A 10,841-nucleotide genomic window follows, 5' to 3' on the forward strand; every position below is an offset into this window, starting at 1 on the left:
ATATGCCATATATAGGGCATGTGCACCAAGGGCATATTCGAGAAGTTCCGCCACGGAGATTTCCCAACCCTTTCCGCAACATTGTTAGAGGAGATGGAGTCTTCCACGGGCTTGCGGGGAAATTTTTCGAGGCGGAACTTCCGAAGATGCCATAGGGCGTGTGCACCAAGGGCATCTTCGACAAGTTCCGCCACGGAGATTTCCCAACCCTTTCCTCCATCCATGGTGATGAAACTCTCCATCCATGTTGGCTTGTTGAGCTGCTTCCCATGGTCTATCGATGCTCCTTTTATAGGCGGAGCGTCCTTATCCTCGCCGACAGCTTTAGTACCGGTTGCGGACACCAACCGGTACTAAAGGTTACCCACGCGTCCTTATCCCACCGACGGGCGTCGTGCGCTACATACTTTATCTCATCGAGCAGGGCGTCCTTATCCCGCCGACAGCTTTAGTACCGGTTGCACCCACCAACCGGTACTAAAGGTTACCCACGCGTCCTTATCTCGCCGACGGCTTTAGTACCGGTTGCACCCACCAACCGGTACTAAAGGTTTGCCTCGATCTGTCTTCCCGCCTATTTTCTTCCCGCGCTTTCCACCGGTTCCCGCCTCTGTCTTCCCGCCATTTTTTCACTATATATATGTAGGCTTGGCCACCATTTACATATCACATCTAGACTCATATCTCGCAAACCTCATCATTCTCTCCCATGGCTTCCATCGCATCTCTAACCCCCGGGAGGCGGAGGCGCTTTGCGCCTCGAACTACCCTCGCCCGCCGGGCTACCGCGTCCCGACCGGCTGGTTGCTAAGCGTCGGAGGCGTACCGGTCCCTCCGGTCCCTCTAGGTGTGGCGCGCGAGATGGCCATCACGAACCACTACTACTTCGAGCTCACGCCGGAGCAGGCGGAGGAATCCCCGGTGGCATCCCGACTACAGCCCGACTTGGGAAAGCTTCTTCATCAATCGGCGTGAGAGGGCGCTTGCCGAGCACGAGGAGGGTGGCCCGCCACCTCCGAACTTCAACGAGGCCGGCCGTCGGCTGTGGTGGCGCGGCCGGACTCTCCAGGGCGTCATGGCCTACCGTGGCCCCCGCCTGCGCTACCCTCAGTCCCAGCCCACGCGTGCTCACCCGCCGACGTTCGAGAACCGCGACCCCGATGCCAGCGACGATGATGACGGCGACTACGACGACTACAGTGGCGACTACTACAGGGCTAGGCACGAGTATGACTGAATGACTCCAACGGTAGAATTTGGCCATGTATCTTTAATTTTCAGTTAAGCTATGTACTTTTAATTCGAGTTCAATCGTAATAAAATTTCATTCCCGCCCTTTCTTTTCCGCCTTTTTTCTCCCACGCGCGGCGTCGTGGCGGGAAAGTTTCCCGCGCGACGTCGTGGCGGGAAAGTTTCCCGCGCGGCGTCGTGGCCGGAAAGTTTCCTGTGCGGACGGCGTCGTGGCGAGAGTAAAGAAAAGAAATAGAATAGAGAAAAGAAATAGAAAAGAAAAACAAAAGCAATAGAAAAAATAAATAGAAAAGAAATAGAAAAGAAAGGAAAAAGAAAAGTAATAGAAAAAATAAATAGAAAATAAAGAAAAAGAAACAGGAATAGAAAAGAAACAGAAAAAAAAAGAAAAGCAATAGAAAAAAGAAATAGAAAAGCAAAAGAAACAGAAAATAAAAAGAAAAGAAACAGAAAATAAAAAGAAAAGAAACAGAAAATAAAAAGAAAAGAAACAGAAACAGCAAAAGAAACAGGAAAGAAAAAGAAAAGAAAAAGAAAAACAAAAGAAACAGCAAAAGAAAAACAAAAAAAAAACCTTTGGTACCGGTTGGTACCACCAACCGGTACGAAAGACCTTTCGTACCGGTTGGTGGTACCAACCGGTACCAAAGGTGTTTCCCCCTAGTTAGGACTTAGCGCGGGGCAAAAATTCCCCAATTTCCTTCTTCTTCCGCGCGCCAGACCTCGCAGAGCTCCCGTCGCCGACGCCGACTCCGTCATCGCCGTCGCCGTAGCGGCCGCCCTCGCCGTCGCCCTCGCCGTAGCCGCCGCCGTCGCCCTCACTGAAGCCGCCGCCGTCGTCGCCGCGTCGCCCGCGCCGCTCCACCTCTCCCCGCCGCCGTCGCCCTCACCGAGGTGAGCACCCGGCCCCTCCTCTCCCTCCCTCGCCTCCCTCGCGTCGCCTCCCTGGCCGGCGCGCCTCGCCGGGAGGAGCCCGCGCGCGCGTCGGCTGCCGCGCCACGGTCGCCGCCGGCCTCCCCTCACGCACGCCCGCAGGGTGTTCGAGGAAATACCCGACCGCCCGCCGCCACCGGCCTAGCGCGCCCTGCAGCACCCGCCCGACCGCGTTTGGCTCCACCCGCCCAAGCCTGCCGCCCCCAGCCACGCTCGACGGCCGAGCCGCCCCATCCTCCACGCCGCTACCTACCGCGCTGCTCTCCACCAAGCCGCCCACCAGCTCGCCCCAACTACCACCGCCGCCTGGCCCGCCCATGCGCTGCATCGCCCCAGGCAGCATCCAACCTTGCAAAGTTGCTCGAGCTGCGCAGCCGCGCCCCTGCCGTCTCACTGCGCCCCTGCCACCAATTGCTCGAGCTACGCAGCCGCGCCCAACCTTGCAAAGTCAACACCCGCGCCGCTGCATCCTCTTGGCTACCGCACAGCAGCAGCAACAATCTCCTCGCGCAAGCAAAGCTCCGGCAGGTGCCGGTGACAACACCACGGCGATGCCGCTCCTCACACCCAGCGGTGCCGGCCCTGTACATTAGTGATACATGTTTTGAGTTTTGACACAAATTTAGTTAGCAGTAGTTAGTAGTATGCATAGATGATGTTGTATATTGTCAGTGTATCATTCTCTGGACACTAGGCAGTATGACTTTTTTTTATTTTAAATTCATTCTCTGGTTATGTAATTTGAGATGGGAATTGTTCATTTAAAACAATTGTTGCTGCTACTATTGTCTCTGGTTATATAACTTGAGTCATGTAATTTGAGATAGGAGGTTGGAGAAAATTCCTAGATGTATCAGGAAATCAGTATGATTGATGGTTGTGGTTCCAGGTTGAATTTTTTAGGGTCGAGAAGAGCGAGAGGGCGCGCCGCCGAGTAGTGTTAGGGTCGAGAAGAGCGAGAGGGCGCGCCGCCGAGTAGTGTTAGGGTCGAGAAGAGCGAGAGGAGGAGGGGGAACGCCGAGTAGTGTTAGGGTCGAGAAGAGCGAGAGGAGGAGGGGGAACGCCGAGTCCGTGACCGTGGCGCCGCGACATCCGAGTCAATTGTTATCCATCTAGCAATCTGTTATATGATCATGACATGATGAATGAAATACAATTGCTTTCTTAATTTTGCAGTGACATTGAGGTATGGAGGACGGCACCTTCGTCCGAGATGAGGAGGGGGAAGAAGCGGTGCAGCAATTGATCTATGAGAGTGCCCGTGGTCCGGAACCCGACGATGGAGATGACAACGATTTCCAAGACTTTCCGAATGATTTCGGCGAGGGACTTGAGTCCGAACAAATTAGAAGAGACAACGAAGTGTCCATCACAAACTCCGGCGAGGTGTATATCTATGTATCAATTAGTCTATATGTTCATCCCTAGATGCATTCATTTATTTGTATTGCACTTATTAACGAATAATTTTTTCTTTTAGCCTTCTGGATCATCGAGCAAGTCTGTTAGATCAAAACGAGGCCCGACGCGGGTGCTAAAGTGCGAGGGCAGGTTAGCCCTCATGGCATTCAAGGATAATGGTGAACCAGTGCAGCCCAAGGAGTTTTGCCGCAAATTTACAAGTCAATCCGGAGTTATTGTTAGGGACCATGTACCGATCAGCATTCAAGAGTGGCATAAGCCGAAGAACCCGGAGAGTGGTGCTAGTTATGTCAACGACACGATGAAAAAATTTCTTTGGGACACGCTATCGACAAAGTTCAGCTCTACCGGAAGACATGACGGAAGGCCGGAAGAATAAAGTCAAGGAATGGACATGGAAGAAGATGGCCATACAATTCCGGACCTTCAAGAAAAATTTATGGGACAAATATAAGAATGAAGATCCAGTATTCGATGATAATCTAGTGAAGATAAAAGATCAACGGGCCGCATTTAAGGAGTATAAGCAATCGTCTACTTTTGTGTCCCGATCGAAGAAAAATACCGAAAATGCTGCAAAGAAGAAACTTCCGCATCATTTGGGGTCAGGTGGCTACAAGAGTGCCATTCCGAAGTGGACAGCGTTTGAGAATAAACTGATTGATCATGGAATCACTCCACAGACATGGGACTGGCCCGAACGGTCCAAGTTCTGGTTGTTCGCTCATGGGGCAGGGTTGGACCCAAAGAGAGGGCTGATCGTTGCGAAGGGAAAATGGAAGGAAAAAATTGAGGCAATTGTACCGAAGCTTGTAGATGCAATTGAAAAGGTCGAAAGGGAGAGTACATTCCCGATCGAGAGAATGACGAGCTGACACTCGCTCCGGGGAACCCCGAACATGTTGGACGGGTACGAGCTCGCCCGGAGTCTCACCATGAAGGAAGCGTGGCCGGACAGCGCCGACACTTATAGAAGCCATTCGCGGAAGAAGAAGAAGGACGCCGACATTGTAACGGAGTTGTTATCTAGGGTGGAGGCTCTTGAGAGAAATCGAGAGGGCACCCGATCAGCCGCCGTTTCTACGGGATCCACAAGCCGATGCTGCCCCATCTCAGCGAAGAAGCGGTGTCGGTTCCTCGCATCTTGACGGATGTGGAGGAAGCTACCCCGTGGATTATGTCACGGAGAAGACAGATTGCGAGCTACATGTGTTAATCGGGACCGCGTCCGTTAAGGTGGCGGTCGGCTATGTGTACCCAAGTGAAGATGGAGCAATGCACCATCATATGCCCATTCCACCTGGTTGTGTTCGTGTCGGGGTGGATGAAGTTGTTTCGGGTTTTGAAAAAGTGGAGCTTGATATTCCTAGAGGTGAAGATGAGAGGACACCGGCCGATGTCAAGCACGGTTTCGCCCTATGGCCGAAGAAGTACGTCGTCCTTTTGCAAAGGCCACCGACTCCTACACATGAGCAGCAAATGCCATCGACTCCTCCTGGTGGCAGTCCTGGTGAGCAGCCAAGTCCACACCTACCCGAGAGGGACCCCAGCGTGAGTCCACCATCTCGAGATCCTCCGCGTAAGACAGCGTCCGTTAAGCGGAACGGTACGCCGCCTAGGAAGAAAGCTAGAAAGGAGAAACAACCGCCGCCTACCGAGAAGTTACCTTGGGAAAAAACTCCAGAGGAAAACGCGGAGGCCGTTCAGGCCGAGGTGAAGAAATTTTTTGCACCGAAAGTGCCAGAGATACCTTTCGAGAAGACACTAGATCGGGAGAAAGTTGTGCGTACTGTTGACAATCTATATGACCCTGTACCATCGCCGCCATCTGACTATGCGCGTTCTATTGAAAGGTCGTATGACAAGATGATCGAGGCGACAAAACCCGTTCAATCGGGTATCAGGGAGATAAAAGGGATACACGGTGTCTACCAGCTCGGACAACAACCCGTTCAATCGGTCGCCCCTCTCAAGGTGTTTGACGGGAAGACCGTTCAAAGTTCTCGACAAGACGCAACTGATTACGCCTTAGCTGAACGAGCATATCAGTTTGTTCAAGGGAAAGATTTGGTCGAGAATCTCAGGAAGGTACCAACATGTATGCGTAACTTGCATTCGTGGTACCTTAAGGCCTCAAAGGAAGGGATCCAAACTATCATGGTGCGAGTTAGGGAAGAGCACTACTTCCAGGAGTACTGTGTGAACGTTGACTTCGCCGAACTCTTTCAGTTATACAATCTCCGGGCCCTCGACAAATCAATCATCAGTTGCTATTGTCTGTAAGTGATTTATTTATTTAATTTGAGAAGTCGTTCATTGTCCGCAGATTATAATCTTTTGTGCGCTATATTATGCAGATCGAAGATGCTCAAATGCAAAAGGGACGATATCACAGACATTGGGTTCATTGACCCGAACACAATGCATGTTAAAACCATAGAGAATCCCCTCTATAACAAGGATACACCGCAGACTTTGCTAAGGTTTTTGAAGCGACAACGTGACAAAAAGCTAATACTTTGGCCTTACAACTTCGAGTGAGTCTTACTTGTCTTATAACACATTATATTTTGCTCACCGTATGTCAAAATTTTAACTAATGACTTATATATATGACACTACATATTGAAACGTGCGTAGGTTTCACTTTATTCTTCTCGTCATCAATTTGGAAATTGGAGAAGTTGAAGTCTTGGACTCACTAAGCAAAAAAAGGATCTATACGTGTCTTGTTTTTTAATGCTCGAAGGTAATTTTAATTCTTATCGGTTTGTTTCGTTAATTTCCTGCTTTGAACTAATTGATGACTCTTTTATGCATTTTCTTTTGTCGAGCAGCGTATGGCAAACTTTCATCAAGGAAGATACGTCCCGTGAATGGACACCGAAGGTGCGATGGCGTGCGAAAGTAAGTAGTACTACCTAGGTCCACACACCTTTTAATTATCATACTTGACTATTGTTTGATTGAATTATATTCTTGTAAAGAAATGCCCGCAACAACCTCCGGGGACCGATCTCTGTGGATTCTTCGTTTGCGAGTACATCCGCAGAATTGTCAACGAGAGAACGAATAATGAAAGAAATAAAGAGGTACAAAAACAATCTTCACAAATTTGTTTTGTTATCATAAGTTGTGCTGAGTTTCGGTAATAGTTGTTTCATGTATTCATTTGTATCTTATTCTTTTATAGTTGGCAAGAAAGCGGAACAAGCTCTCAATCGATGACCGCTTCATAGCAATAGGCGAGGAATTGGCGGGATTTTTCCTTCGGGACGTCATACCACCACTCGCAGAGCACCACTATGAATGAAGATGTACATGTTACATATATAGTTGACTCGAAGAGTACCACTATGCTACATGTAATAGACATATATAGAGTACGCCTCGGAGAGCACCACTATGCATGAAGATCGATCTTCATGCATAGTGCTACTTAATTTGCGATCTTATGCAATAACATGTGTGTTATATTATATGCACCAACTTGCTATGCATCATCTTGATCTTCATGTACTACCTAAACCCAAACGCGTTTACGGTGCATCGACGCGATATGAAACAAACCGATATCCCTAAACCTCTCCAAAACCCTAAAAAGCCAATTCTCTGCCGCGGCAGAGATTTGGGCAAATTCCCTGCCGCGGGGGGAACCTTTGGTACCGGTTCGCCTTAGCCCTGAGCTCTCCTGGTGGCCCACGTGGAGGCCCCTTTTATACCGGTTCGTAAGCAACCGGTATGAAAGGGGGGGGGGGCTTTAGTGCCGGAAGTTTTATACCGGTTGCAAAACCGGTACGAATGCCCCTCTGGAACCGGTACGAATGGACGTTTTTCTACTAGTGAGTCAACCTTCTAAGGAAACTGAAACCGAGGTTGCTTCACGAAGGAATGGCCATCTCTATCCTGAAATCTCCTATTCCCACAATGCATTTCTACTCCTTTGTTTTGTTTCTATGCAATGCATCCCAAGGGACTGGGCTCTACCTTGGAAATGAAATTGAAGTGAATCTCTAGCTTGTAGATAGGTGATTGCTTGCTTCTATTTGAGTTGAGACGGGGCAATATATTAGCACGCAACATTATATAACATGATGACCTAGATGTGACTATCATTCATCAGATATTTCAGTATCGGTAGGTAGAGTAAAAAAGTCCTTGCGCGATGTAAATTTGGATGCTCACGGTGGATGGATGGATTGATTGTCGTTTTCTTGTATCGTATGGAATGCAAATTATGGTTCTCTCTGTCTCTACAAATATATACCTAATAATAAAGGAGCTAAAGTTTCTGCTGAAAATTTTTGTCGAACTTTTTAGACAGATTTACCCTCCCACCAAATCCCCTATTACACACAATACCACCGTACCGTTTTGTTCCTCTTTTTTTTATTAGAAGCAACGCACCAGATTCTCCCCCATCCTCCGCCCTCCCAAATCACCCATGTTGCGGGCGATGCAATTCCTTAGAGGGGATGGAGGGAGATGGCGCATGGCGTGCTGGGCGGTCCTCGGACCTATCGAGGTTGTCGGCCTCGGGTGGCTCTAGGCAGCTAACGGACGTGGTATCAACGTCACTCCATAGCGGCCATACCCCTCCAGTGACGTCTCCCGCCACTCGCACCGACCGTGGCTGCTGCCCCTAATTTCGGCGACACACAGGGCATGGGGCCCTCTACCCTAAACATGCTGCCTGTGAAACATTTCCCTAGCCATCTTCATCGCTGAGCTCATGCCCACGACAAAGATCTTGCTTTCTTTCGATAGAGCCTCCATAGGGTGCAAGGGACATCAATGTTTTTTCTCCCTTTTCTGCGTGATTAATTTTCCGTACTCCTCATCTCCTGCTGCTCCGGTCTCGGGCGAGAAGAAGACCTCTGCAGCTCGGAGAGGCCACCATCATTTTTTGATGGTGGACACTGCCGCCGTGGATGCTGGTGTCCCTTGCTCGGGAGCCATCTGCATAGTGGGATTGGGCATTGTGGTGTGTTGTTTGACCAGCTACGGATTCGTGATTCCACTCGCTATCGCAACATTGTTGGGGATACAATATCTTACCATGGTCAAGCCTGATCTGTGCTTTGCAACGAATAAGGTGTGTTAGTATCTTTCTGTTCGAGAAAGGATTGCTTAAAAGTTGTTGCAGATTCATTTCATATCTTCCAAGGATCAGTTGCCAGACATATTCACGAAACCACTACCAGTGTTTCAGTTTTGTAGGCACAATTTCAATATTAGTACGTCGGCTAAGATAGAAGGAGCGTGATAAACGTAATTGCATAGGTCTCTCCTAGCTGTATACATACCTGTATTTGCACCCTGTATATGTTCTACCCATATATAATGAGAAGATGACGGCCCTGTTACGGTGTTGTGCAGTACCGTACCAAACTATTGTTTCCTTCCGTTTTTCATCCAAAATATCTATATTTAGAACCTAAGATCTAGGAACATAATTAACCTATAATTGACCACAAAAGGAACATACAAATGCGCGGTGCTACAGCTATACCCACGTGAAATGCCATCCAAACTGCATGAGGTGGCTAATTTACGTAAATACTTTCAGAATATCTTTATTTAGCATCCAGCAATATAATTAGCCCACAAGCACCCCTTACCCATCCTTGCATTTCATTACCATTGAGCATATCAACAACAAAAAATAATACTGTGATCATCAATTTAACCAACATAATTAAGTAGAATATATATAGTAAAAAAAGCAGATGTTATACTTTCTGTATATTTTTTAGCTGTACAATTTATATCATATTATCAAATTGACTTATATACACTGGAACGGTTGGAGTAGCATATAAATACTTCACCAATGCTTGTTTATTTTGTGCAGATGCCTCCAAAACATCATCAATTACTACCTCTGTTTGAATGAATAAGACGCACAAGCATTCCAAAACGAACTTTGACCAAAAATTTGAGCAACAAAAATCTTAAATATATTGTAGGTAGTTAGTATGCAAGGGAGTATTGTAGGATCATCAATGCAAGTATGCAGAGGGAGTAAACACTTCATCAATTCTTGCACTCATTGTGCAGGTGTCTCCAAAATATCATTAATTACCATTTAACATCTCAACTGCATAATTGGCCTATAAATACACCCAAGCAGAACCTCCACCATGTCCTTCATTGGTCACCGCAGAATCATCAACAATACCAAGCACCATGGCATCTTCACTTAGCATCATCCTTGCCCTTGTGCTCGCCGTGGCCACCACCAATGCCGCCACCATCACGGTCCTCAACAAGTGCTCCTACACGGTGTGGCCAGGCGCATTCCCAGTGGGCGGCGGGACAAGGCTTGCCCCGGGCCAATCATGGTCCTTCCAAGCGCCGGCGGGCACACAGTCCGGCAGGATCTGGGCGCGCACGGGCTGCACTTTCGACGGCAGCGGCGCCGGGTCCTGCACCACAGGCGACTGCGGCGGCGTCCTAGCCTGCGCCGGTCCCGGTAAGCCACCGGCATCGCTCGCCGCGTACACGCTGGGCGCGGGTAGCGTCTCCGACTTCTACGACCTCTCCCTCGTCGATGGGTTCAACGTTCCCATGAGCTTCGCCGGCACCAGGGCCAGGGGTAGCTGCCGCACCGTCAGTTGCGCCACGGACATCAACTCGCAGTGCCCACCAGAGCTGAAGGTGGACGGGGGCTGCCTCAGCGCTTGTCTCAAGTTCAACACTCCGCAGTACTGCTGCCCGCTGCCGAGTAGTCCTGCGAGGTGCCCGCCGGCGGACTACTCCCGCTTTTTCAAGCGTCTCTGCCCAGACGCCTACAGCTACGCCTTTGACGGCAAGGGCAGCATCTTCACCTGCGCCCCCGGCACAGACTATAAAGTGACCTTCTGCCCCTAGATCACATAGATCAGGTCTCCGTTGTCATGCAGGCTTGGAAATTTAATTTAATTAATAATAGATATAGTAACATGCTGTCCACGGCAATGTCCCTCCACCCAGAAAAAGTAAATTTCAAAAAAACACCACAATTATGGCTAGGGTAACAAAAAATTCATCACTATTTGTTAGGATTAAAAAAATCACCAGTTTAGCATTAACAGCTTACTAAATGTACTGTTGACGTGCACTTTTCATCGCACATAAATAATGCTTGATGCGTTTAGAGGCTGATAAATCACCCAGATTTGATTAGATTATTTTTCCGATGTGCATTAAACACGGTATCTCGAAAAGCCTTGTAAGGTTAGCACAAATCTAAC

At 48.8% G+C, this 10,841-nt stretch overlaps 1 protein-coding gene across 1 annotated transcript; it reads left to right on the plus strand.

Moving 5' to 3' along the window:
• Positions 1 to 9,795: 9,795 nt before the first annotated feature.
• Positions 9,796 to 10,479, plus strand: LOC124654429 (protein P21-like). Its single transcript, XM_047193432.1, has one exon. The coding sequence runs from the start codon at positions 9,796 to 9,798 to the stop codon at positions 10,477 to 10,479; it is 684 nt and encodes a 227-aa protein (XP_047049388.1).
• The last annotated feature ends 362 nt before the right edge of the window (positions 10,480 to 10,841 follow it).

The sequence above is a fragment of the Lolium rigidum genome, chromosome 5 (assembly GCF_022539505.1).
Source record: "Lolium rigidum isolate FL_2022 chromosome 5, APGP_CSIRO_Lrig_0.1, whole genome shotgun sequence".
In the NCBI taxonomy this organism is placed as follows: domain Eukaryota; kingdom Viridiplantae; phylum Streptophyta; class Magnoliopsida; order Poales; family Poaceae; genus Lolium; species Lolium rigidum.

Bases quoted from the DNA above. Each gene is read 5' to 3' on its own strand.
- LOC124654429 (XM_047193432.1), top strand. From the start codon at position 9,796: ATGGCATCTTCACTTAGCATCATCCTTGCCCTTGTGCTCGCCGTGGCC.